Source organism: Hydra vulgaris, chromosome 09, assembly GCF_038396675.1.
Source record: "Hydra vulgaris chromosome 09, alternate assembly HydraT2T_AEP".
Taxonomy (NCBI): Eukaryota; Metazoa; Cnidaria; class Hydrozoa; order Anthoathecata; family Hydridae; genus Hydra; species Hydra vulgaris.
In genome coordinates, this window is record NC_088928.1 from 43,320,158 (window position 1) to 43,332,500 (window position 12,343).

Below are 12,343 nucleotides of genomic sequence, written 5' to 3' on the forward strand. Positions count from 1 at the left end.
TTTATTAAAAAGTAGTACTACAAAATTCATAATAACGGATTTGGTAAAAAAAGGAATATTTTAGGCTGATTTTTAAAGCGTCAGAGCTTTTGAACTATTGGGATTTGGGAAATTTTACACTTTATCATGTTTCATTAATGCGTACCACTGGTTAAAATTTAAAGAAAATCCAAGGCGTGACTGAAATGACTGTCCCATCTTTACGTGGAATTACCCATCTTTAATTTAAGTTTTTACAACCTTTAAGAGTATATGCCTCTGGAATCATTGTCAGAGATTCATAGATTAAATTGAGGCTTTTCTACCGATATTAAAATTAGCTACTGTATCATACACTCCAAATCTAATTGATTGAATGATGTTATTATTTACACATATTTTGTGTCTTAACATGTAAGCGATTATAAGTATTTGTGCCATTGGCTTTATCTGAACTATATTTGCACCAACTCTTAGCTCCTACTAGGCATTGTGGAAAATGCAGATTATTATTCTTGTTAAAGGCGACATGATAAAGCGATGCCAGGGTATCTGTTTTCATAGAAGCTTAATCCCCCTACATTAGTTCTATTTGCAATACCAAAATAAATATGCAACCAAAAATATGATCAATTATGATATCTGTTAATTACATATGGATCTTTTAAAGCTGTCAGACAACACAAAAATTTTTTTATCGTGGCACAATGGACAAGTGAGTTCTTTAAAAATATCAGATAACTCTTCTACATTTATAACTCTATATCCAGATAGTGGATTATTATAAGCAGATTCAACTACATCAATTTGTTGTATTTTGGAATATGATGTTGAGATATTTACAGCAGTATCAAAAACGTAATTTTTATTTCAAAATTCACAGTGTCAGTGTTATTTAAAATATCTACAATTAGAGGAGATTCTTTATTTACACTATCAACAACATCTTCTTTTTCACAATTTAAAGACATTTTGACAGGAAAAGGTACACGTCTTCTTCTTGCAACTTCGGTTCGAGCTTCTTCTTGCAACTTCGGTTCGAGCTTCTTCTTGCAACTTCGAGCTTTTACTCTGCAGTTTTTTGGCATCTCTTGCTTAATTAAATACCTAAAATGTGATTTTTGTTTCCTAATCTCGCTTGTTTTCGCTAAGCTGACCAAGAATAAACAACAGAATGAAGCATCCTAACCCAAATAACGCTTTTAAAAAAAGCATTGAGGAAAAAAAAAATTACGATTGAAAAATAAAGCTTTCGATAATCAAAACATAAATAATTTCGATAATCAAAACAACCCTTAAAAAAAACTAAAAAATGTGCAGTTTAGAATGATTTTTAAGAAAAATAAGTTACAGAAAAAAAATCTATGGTAACTTTTGTCTAAAAAAGCTCATACTAAATTTTTACATTTTTGATGTTTTTAGGGGGAGGGGGAAGTCCTTCCACCTTAAGCACGTAAAACGTTTCATTAAATATGAAGCTCTTGTTTCTAGTGGTTCTTAAGTTATCGTTTTTCAAAAGGTTGTAAAATGACTCATTTTACAACCCTTTAAAACATATTTTTGCAATTTTTAGAAGAAATTGTTGCAAAATAAAAATTTTTCCCCCTCTTTCTACTCATAATATACTCTAATACCTTATTTAATTAAAAATAATAAAATTTGAAAATTTTTTTTTTTTGGTGGTGACCTTAACCACGTTTTGTGTCATCTAGCAATTTTTTTCCTACCAGGTATATCATTGGAAAGAGTATAAAATGGCATTTCAGAAATAAAAAATACAGACTTGATTTTTTTTTAAATTGGATTTTTTTTTCTAGGGGAACCACCTTAAGCAACTTTACTATTATTGCCGATCTCACTTTTCCTAATTTCGAGGGTTGGAGTTTTATTCATGTTCTTTGTAATGTCAAAAGATATGCTTAATATTAAATGACTACATTTGTCAGATACGCTTTTGTAAAAAAATGAAGGAAGGGTAAGATACAGTTGAACTCATGTAATTCGAACTCCTATAACTCGAAAGATTATTTAAACCGAACAAATCCTTCGGTGTCTTCAGCTTTTTATATTTAGGATTAAACTTCTATAATTCTAAAACTTTTGTAATTTGAACACATTTCAAGGTCCCTAAAGAATTTGAATTGCACGTGTTCAACTGTAAAAACAAATGATTTAATTTACCATTAACTTTCTACATTTTTAAAATCCTAATATAATTCCATTTCAATGTAGGGGATATTAAAAATCTCAAAATCTTCTGTCGGAAAGTAGAGAAATCATCAGTAGGAAAAAAGTTAATTTCAATTAGTTAATAAAACTAAACGTATTACACTAATAAAATTATATTTTTAAACAACATAGCTTTAAGAGGCTGAACGCTGAGCATAACAACTATAGAAAAATTACAAGAATGTATCGGAAACTTACATAAGAATGTATCATTATTACTGCATCGATGCTAACTTAACACTGCGTACATGCAAGCTCTGAGGTATTGCTCAAACCCTCTAATTAATTGCACACAATAAGCTAGAATCAATTCTCGAATTGGAACCGACAAAGTTTTAATACATGGTGTTTAAGAGAGCTTAACGCTTTCTGTGTCGTTTTTTGAAGGACCAGGAAACGCCATTTCTTCGCTTAATTCACTTTCCCTATCGTTTTCTGTATCAGAACTAGATGAATCGACAATTCCATCTTTGGAAATTTCTTTTAAATTTAAAGACTCGGGTTGGTATGAAATTGTGGCTTTAGACTGAATAACGCCAGGATATAGATTTGGTGATTCCACAGAGGGTTTTAAATTGTCTATGTTATTAACACTCTCAATAAATTCTTTAGATATAGGTCGCCTTTCTATGACATAGTCATTTAACTGAGTGTGGCCTTTTCTAATATGTATTTTAATGTGATTACGTAGACGTCCCTTCCTATTAAATCCCTTTTGACAGACTGGACAAACAAATGGCTTCTCAGTGGTATGTATAAAATAATGACGCGATAAACTCGATTTTCGGCTAAAAGATTGCTGGCAAACACTACACTGATGAGGCCGTGCTTCAGAATGGACAATTTCATGACGGCGTAAATGCGTGCGATAAGCAAAACCTTTACCACAAACCAAGCATAAGTAGGGTCTACATTTATTATGAACAGACATGTGTCGAGTAAGATGACTTTTTTTAGAGTATTTCTTGCTGCATTCTTCACACGCGTAGCTTTTTTCGTCAGGATGATAAAGTAAGTGATTAGATAAATTAGCAACATGCGAAAATTGCTTCCCACATATAAAACAAATATAAGGCGTGTCTACCGGCTCTCCATGAGTCTTAACATGATTGAGAAAAGTCACATCATTATCGAAGGTTTGGGAGCATATTTTACATTTAAACATATGAACAAGAAGATGGTTTTTATAATCATCTTCATTTTGCAACTCCTTCATACATTCTGAACACGTAAAACTTTCTTGATTTTCGTTTTCAACGATGTTCATTGAGAGGGGAAACGTGCGCTCATTATGCTGTTCCATATGATAATGCAATTGTTGTTCTGAATCTGAATATATGCCACATATGTAACATTTAAAACAATCAGGCAACGGTTTAAACGGTAAGTTTGGAGTTTCCTGACTCAGATTTCCACCATATTCAGAGTTAAATGACTTTTGAAGATATGGCTTTTGAGAATGCGCAAAAGTTGATTTGATCCTAGATTCCATTTTAAGCTCATTGGGTTTATGTACTTTGCTAAAATGAATAATCGAAGATCTCGAAGGATCTTTAAAATCACTTGGTGTGGTGGTCCGGTTACATATATGTGATGTATCAACTATAGCATCTTTTAATGATTCCATAAGAAAAACTTGTGATGCAGAAGGTGGTCTAGTCAAAGATCCATCTGAAATAAAAGAACTAATTAGTTGCATACAGTAAAAACAAAAAACATTTTAAAGAAAATTTTTAAAATGCTTTAAAAAAAAAAAGGTTTTTAAATTGCAAACCTTTTTCTGATAACTGTATCCCACTTTGTGATAAAGTTTGCTCTCTTTCTGATAATTGCATTCCACTTTGTGACGAGGTTCGCTCTCTTTCTTCGTTACATCCCTTACATTCAGCTTTCTAAATATAACATATGTACTCTTGAGTCCTTAATACAAGGAGGATGGGGGGAGGTGAGAGTGTGTTTATTAATTTTTGAAAAATTTTCTCTCCCACCTTAAGCAATTTAACTCCCCTGTTTATTAATTTTTACTAGTTATCAATAAAAAATTATCCCAAATCTAAAAAAAATTTAGTGAAAATCGGCCTTAAAAATTACAAAAAAATTATTTCAGCCACCGCACAGTGGGGCAGAACAACTTTAAAACTGCACAAAATTTTTTTTTTATAGTTTTCGATTTTTAAGTTTAATAATCTTTTTAAGGGCACTTGTTAGACTTAAGAAAAATTAGTCCATAAATTTTTAAATAATTATTTACTAATATCAGACGTTTTTAATGTATTTTCAAGTAATTTCGAGTGACGTTTTTTAAAAAACCGGAAAGTAACAGTAAAAAATTAATCGAAAAAATTTTTAATTATATAAATAATCGAAAAAATTCGATTATTTTTATATTAAAAAAAAACCTTTTTTTAAATATAAATTTTCGTAAATAAAACAATCAATGATCAAAAGTTAATAGCAAAAAAAAACATCATCATCATCATCATCACCATCATCATCATCATCATCATCATTATCATCATCATTAATATGTATGTCTGGAGGCTTCAGTAAATTTAGTGCTTCTTTGGAAGCTTGTTTAGTTTTTTTTTGCAGTACTGGTTTACTGGAGATAACAGGATCAGAATTCAATAAAAAAAAGTTAAAGATATCAGCATTTGTGTCCTTTCGACTACATTTTCTAGAGTAATTCTCTCTATACCTTTTAAAGTCTTTATTGTAAGCCTCCTGTGCTTCCTCAGCCAGTTGTCCTATTGGCAACAATGCAGATGATATAATTGCATAAATACTGTATACAGGACAATGTATAAAGTATTTATGCAATGTAGGGGGCATGCTGTACCATGGATGCTTTTCAACAAAGTATCTTGCTGTGTCAAGAGCAAATAATCTAAATTTATTTACATCAATATCATATCCACTCGCCACTGCTATCATAATTGTATGCATTTTTTTAATCAAAACTATATCTATATTTGTTATAGCTGAATTTTCTGCCTTGGCAAAGAAGCCTCTAGCTGTATTTCCATCATTCGTATTACCAAATCCTGGTTTTGTTTTATCAATAATCAAACCACACTGTTCTCGAAATTCTTTCTGAATTCAAGCTTTATTGCAATATAATTTGTTTAGTATTCTTAACAATTCTTTATATTTGCTTATCTACTCTATACTTCTCAGCAATGGATTCTATCTTAGGCTTCTTTATAAAATCAATTTATAAAAGGCCTACAATATTTTGTAAATGTAGGGTGTGGATTTGACCAAATAATTTTTCCACCAGAAACAAGACAAAGAGGGACGATGCATGTTAGAAAAACAGCTGAATCACTGGCTTTGGAATCACAAAATGCTTGTTTATAGGAACTATGGCCTGAAGAGCCATCAAACCCCATTTCGAAACTATTTGAAGCTGATTTAATTCTTCACTCTGAAGAGTCCTAATAACAGGCTCCACAGCTAAAAGTAAGCGCTGTATTGTGTGGTTCAATAAAGATTGCAAAGAAACCAAATCATAGGTTTCTGTTACATGAATATCAATAAGATAACATAATTTCTTGGCTGCTTGAACCTTTTTGTATGAGGGAAACCTTTCAGGTACAATTTTCCTTAAAACATCATATTGATATCTAGATTGTTTTGCTTCCACCAAAACACTTAAGGCATCTTCACGTGATATTTGTTTTTGTGGTTCAAGTATTTTCTTATATGCTTCTCTATATTTATTTGCACGTTTGGGACTTTCTGTAGCTTCTTTCAATAGCTTTGATGCATGTAACATTCCTTCAGTTCATAAACTTATTTGAGTAGCACAAGTCAAAACAGATAGAGAATGAGTCTCGCTTAAAACTTTTGATTTCTTTCGGATCGTTCGTTCACAAAAATTTGAAGTATTATACTTCTTTTCGTTGCTGCAAGTTTCGCTCACTGTATGCTGATTTAAACAAACGGAACTGTTTAAGCAAAACTTATTGTTTTTTTGAGAAACTTCATATATCCTGTGTGATTTTATCCAACGAGATTTATACTGTGACATAAATAAAGACAGTGACTGACTTAACGCATTTAAATGTTTTTCTTCGCATTCTGTAAGCTTTTTAATTTCTTCATTCAAAAAGTGAAATTGTTCGTTCATTTTAATAAACCCAGAATCTCTTATAATAGCTACAAGTTTACTTCTTTTAAAAAGCATAATGTTATTACTCTAAACCGAAATCATATAAAAAACAATTAGCAAAGCATGCTCAAAAATGCAATGGAAAAAAACGTCATTAATTTGATACGTTAATGACCTGGTTTCGTTACCTGGTTTCTACTGATGTAAATGAAACATTTCCTCTATTACACAAAAAAACATTAAAAATGTGCAACAAAAAAATTACATAAAAATGAAATATTTAAAACGCTATTTTTGTAAAGACATAATAATATATAGTGCAAGCAATTAAATAATATTTTAATATTACCAAAAGATAGCTACAAGCCTAAAATTAAAGAATACCTGAAAAAAAATTCATAACTTTTAACAAACTTCTTTTAAGCACTATATAAACAAAGTGATACTTTTAAATCACGCAAGCGAGTCATTTTTTAGACAAAAGAATATGGCTAAAATATGGGTTCCACAGGGTTAAAGGTCAGTCCAAACCTTAAAAAAAAACATGGATAAGATGAACCAGAGACTCTTTTATGCATTACTACTAAAAAAATCTCATAACGCCTTATTTTATTTTCGTCAATTATCTAATTTTGAAGCAATTCTGCCCCACTGTGCACCGATAAAATCAAAAACTTTCAGTGTACATACTTATATTATCCAATCGGAAGTTTTTACAAACTGACCAAGATAAATATAGTTTAGAAGAAAAAAAAATTCCCACATCTCCTTTTATTAACCCCCCTTTATTAGATTTGGACTAATATTTCACCCCCCCCCCCCTTCTTGTCTTGAGGACTCATGAGTTAACCATTTAAAGTATATAAAATTACATTGATATTAAGTATCAACATCCCAGAATCAAAATAACAATATTTCCGATACTGATTCCAATACTTATTCAACCAAGCCGTTTTAAAAATTGATCAAAAAAATATCGGTTAAGCATTATAAACCCAAAAAATATTGGGATAATGATATATACACTTTTTTTACTAAAATTAATATCGTTAAAAATGTTTCGATATTTCCGAAATTGTCTCTTTTAGTACTTTTTATAATAGGACTACTAAAAGAAATTTTCTGATACTTAATGACAATTATCCTATTGTCTTACTTTTCTTTAACAAACTAAAAGCAAATTTAAATTTATTTCAAAAGTTATATTAGAACTGTTTCAAAACAAAACATTAATAATTTATTTCCATTATTTTTCTGATAATAATAATTTAAGGATATTTGCCGATGTTTTACTGCTATATCAAGGTTTTTAAAAAGTTTTTGAACTATATTTTTGTAGGAAATTTATAAAGTCCAATCTCTACCGACCAAAGCAATTTAGCCATGATTGGAGATCACGCAGTAAAAGGGACAGTTGGACAGGATTGAAAAGTCTTTTTTTTCAAATGGAATGACCTTTATAAACTAAATTGAAAATTCAAAAAAAAAAAAAAAAAAAAAAAGTTTAGAAGGGGGCAATAATACCTAACATGCAACCTATAAAGACCTATTGAGTTTCAGGTAAAAATATTGCATGTAGAATAATAACTTTTTTGTTATAGCCATTAAAACTTTTGATTTTAAATGTCTATAACTAAAAATTTAGAATTTTACTAACAATGTCTTTTCTCAAAATTAAATAGATATTTATAGATAGTAAGTTAGGTATTTTTGCCCCCTTCTTAACGTTTTATTAATTTTTTCAATTTCCATTTAAATTTAGTTTACAAAGGTCCTTCTTTTTGAAAAACACGACTTTTCAATCCTGCCAAGTTTGTCCTGGGCAGCAGATATCCAAGGGACGCCAAATAAAAAGAAGGTTAAAAAAATATATATATATATAAAAAAAAAAGTCCTTTATCTATAATATAGGGAAAATTTGATAAGGACGCCAATCAGGGTTGCTGTCCTAGGCGACCTGACAGCTCTTGGCAGCCCTGTATAACAGCAATAGCAAAAAACCTTAATCAGTCACTTACGCTTCACTACATTAATAAAATGTGATACTTGTATTAAATACATCACATTTTTACCAGTAAAACTCTATTTAGAGATGTTCAAAATGTTTAAATTAATCCAATCTAATTTTAAATAATAATATTAAAAACTTTACAAAGGTATTTATTAAAACTATTATTTTTTTTTAAATTGAAAATGTAATAATTACTTTTATATCTTCATACTGGTAACATAATCACTAAGAAGGAGACAATCACTAAGAAGGAGACAATCACTAAGAAGGAGAAAACCTCTAACTTTTTTGCACTGATTACCTTCCCTATTTGGTAATTTCAGATGCTGATTTCAAGAACCCCATGTAAAAGTAGCTGTCAAGAGATGTATTGCTTTGAATCCCAAGCGCTAATTAAAAGCGTCATTAGCATGTGATGCAACTTGAAAACTACCATAAGATTATGACTCCGGTTGCAAAGCGGTGGAAATCACTCACAACAATGATCAAGTCTATGTTAAGTGATAGTGTGCCAAGTATTTGTTAGCATTAAAAAAAAGGTTGATTGTAATGAAGGAAAACTTGAGGACGTTATTTCTACTTAATAAGACTTTGACCTCATTGGCTTAGAATTCTCTTTGACAGAAAGTCTCTAAGCCAATCAATTAGGAACACTAAGCTGTGTGATGTTTTTATCTTAATGTACTATTATCATTGATAAACCAGATCTGATTAAGTTATTTCAGAAAAAAATCTTGAAGTTCATAATAAAATTTGTTGAGCACCTGATCCCAAAACATTGTGGTTTAGTTGATAGTTAGGCATTTGGAAACATTGCTCAACTATTAGTGAAAGAGGTGGGCTGAACATGCTAAGTCACATTTTGAACTATATGTAGAACCATTTAATTGGTTATACATAAACTGGTCTGATGAATATTTACAACACTCATGATTAACATGAACAATGTTCATCGTTGGCTTGGTTAGGCATCTTGTTGGTCTAGTTAGGCACCACAAAAGGTTAACAAACATTGTTGACAAATGCTTATAATTCTATCGTTTTTATTAATTGATAGACTGCCTGCCCCAACCTAACCCTCAGTTGATGTAGCAGCACTCCCTTGCGGGTCAGGCTATTTGTCAGTCGATATAGCAGCACTCCCTTGCGAGTCAGGCTACTTGCCAGTCGATGTAGCAGCACTCCCTTGCGAGCCAGGCTATAAGGTAGTTGATGTAGCAAAACTCCGCGCATGATTTACAGTAAAAAAAATAAAAATAAAAACATTTTCTTAAAAAATTTAAAAATAAAAACATTTTATTAAAAAAAATAAAAATAAAAACATTGTTTATATTGTTAAAAACATTCAGAATGCTTTTAAAAACATTCTGGTCAATTAAAATTGCGTTATTGTGTTTTTTTTTAAAAACGATTAATTTGTAATTAAATTAAAGGTTTTGACTTTCATCCAACACGGAAATGTTGGACGAAAGTCAAAAGTAATTAAAAGTGACGTATGTGTTAGGGTTTCTTGTCAAATGGTGCAGGGTTTCTTGTTACTGTTTAACAGTAACAGTAAAACAAATTACATTTTAGTTTTTAAAACATACAATTTAATTTAAACAGAATGTGCATTTTCAGAGACTTCATTTAAATTAAAGGAAGATTATAGATTGACTAAAAAAACTACTGAAGCTTATAAAACTATCTTTTGAGAATCTGAGCAGAGAAGATTTAACAAAAACATGGCAAATAAAAACATTATTAGAACGCTGTGTTTGAGAAACTTTTTTTTTGAAGATTTCAAAACATAATTAATAGTTTGAAGATTTGTATCAATTATATTTGGAATGCAAATGTTAAAATTTATTAAGCACAGTTAAAATTTTGTCATTAATGTTATCCAGAGCTATAATAAATTTTGCAGGTATGCTGGGATCTCAACCTTTTGGAAAAAAGTTGAGATCCTGAAAAATAAAACAGTAGCTCCTGGCTTTAGGAAAATGACAAAACAATATCAAGTAGTTAATATCTGAATCTCTTTAAAAAAGTTAAAAAAAACTACATTGTTAATGCAGTATTACTAATTAAGCTAACATAAAAACGCAAGTTAAAAAAAACTACATTGTTAATGCAGTATTACTAATTAAGCTAACATAAAAGACCAACAGTAAAATTATGCTTAAATAAAGAAAAATTTAATTTAAAACTCAATTAAATATTAAAAAAGTAAAACAGCTGTTAAAAACACTGTAACAATATTGTTTTTTCAAAATGACAGGCCTCAGAAACCTTAAATCGGTCTTCGTAAAGACTGCTAAACACAATGGACAATCAGTAATCTCAGTTCACGAAATGGAAATATCTATTGGTTCTCAAAAACATTTACATTGTATTCCCATTTTACCTGTTCTGGTTTGCTTTTGTTCGTTGGCTTTTGTGGTTTAGCCTACTAACCTGTTCTTAATATTTTTTTTAATATGTTAACTCATTATTTTAACAGTTACTTTAGGTATCAAAATAAAATAAATAAATAAAAAAAGATTAACTTTTTTTTTTAAAACTAAACTAAGTTTCCAACAGTATATAAGTAGCAATTAATATATATATAGAGCGTAAGTAAACATAAAACAGTTGCATGTTACATTGGCTGCAATTTGCAAACTAATTAAATTTTATCATTTTAAAAAACCCACAAAAATGTAATCATTAATAATTAATAAAAATTAATAATTAATAAAAAAAATGTTGTTTGTTTTTTTAATTCAGAATGTTTTCATTTTTTTACTGCTTTTTTTATTTTTTTACTGTTTTTTTTTATTTTTTTTTTATTTGTTTCTTTATATATACTTTTCTTAATTAATTCGTTTGGATATTAGCACAGCAGTGTGTACATTGGGGGTTGACTTTTTCACAACTATACTTGGGTATAGTGCCAAAATATGACATTCTATATTAGATTACTGATTTTAAAAGTTCTATTGACTCAAGTTACAAAAACGTCCTCCGTAATTAGAAAAATATTTTTTTGTTTGAGAAATACATAAAAATCGACAAATTAGCAGATAAATAACTTTCAGTTAAACAAGATACAATTTAAAAGTTGATTTGCAGAATAAATCTGTAGCTCATTTTGTCTATATCTCTGGCATGAATTTCTTGCATAAATTATATGGCTCCTGTGAAAAAAATCTTTTTAAGGTCTTCATGGATGAAGTTGAAGTTATTGCTTGTTCTAAATTTTTAAAATCGTGATCTGAGTATTGCATGTCAGAAAACCATATATCAGACCAAGTTGATGCAAATCAAGCGCAATTGATTATTATCCCATTCAGTTAAAATAAAAGCCTGAAGGGCATGGATTGCTCTTGAATTCCATCTGGCATTGTGCAACAATGGCAGACTTTTGAAGCTTATAGCTGGAAAACTGCCATTCACCTTCATGTATCGGTAACTTTGTACTAACTCTAACAAAAACTCCATGTCGAAGCTCCATTTATTAGTCTTCACTTTACAAATTTGTTCACCTTGCTTGAAGCTCGACTTCAAATTTTCATAATTTTTTTGTGGAAGTTTTCAATAAATTTGTAATGTAATTCTGGCGATTTTGACACTCCTTTGTTAAGAATTTCATTCATAGTATGTTTCAAAATTGTGTCCAACACATGATGCTGACAACTAATAAATTGAAATGGTTCAAGATTTTTTCTTTCAAATTCTCTTTGCAGTTGAATTACAACTCCATTTCTACTCCGAGTATTTACACTTGTAGTATCAGATATTATTACTTTAATACTACTCCATAGTTGAAATTTATCCAACACTTCAACTACTCCACTGTAAATACTAATAGGTTTCCCATCATCTACTTTTAAAATGGCTAGTTTCACCTCCTTTTCTGCATTTTTTAAAACCAAGACTTGATACTCCTTCTCTGACATTCTTTTACCGTAAAAATGCAACACCCAATTCTCATTTTTTAAATTACTTATCATGTGCTTTTCCATTTTTTGAGCTGCTGACATTGTAGC

The 12,343-nt window shown here is 29.9% G+C and overlaps 1 protein-coding gene across 2 annotated transcripts in view; it reads right to left on the reverse strand.

The window, feature by feature from the left end:
* Positions 1 to 2,305: 2,305 nt before the first annotated feature.
* LOC105848725 (zinc finger protein 132) overlaps positions 2,306 to 12,343 on the reverse strand; it is a 26,069-nt gene continuing 16,031 nt past the window's right edge. For both annotated transcript variants that reach the window (XM_065805811.1, XM_065805812.1), the window contains 2 exons: positions 3,983 to 4,100; positions 2,306 to 3,879 (listed from right to left, as the gene is read on the reverse strand). In XM_065805811.1, the coding sequence (XP_065661883.1) occupies positions 2,558 to 3,879; positions 3,983 to 4,100 (1,440 nt within the window). In that variant the 3' untranslated portion in view covers positions 2,306 to 2,557. The remainder of the gene's footprint in view (positions 3,880 to 3,982; positions 4,101 to 12,343) is intronic.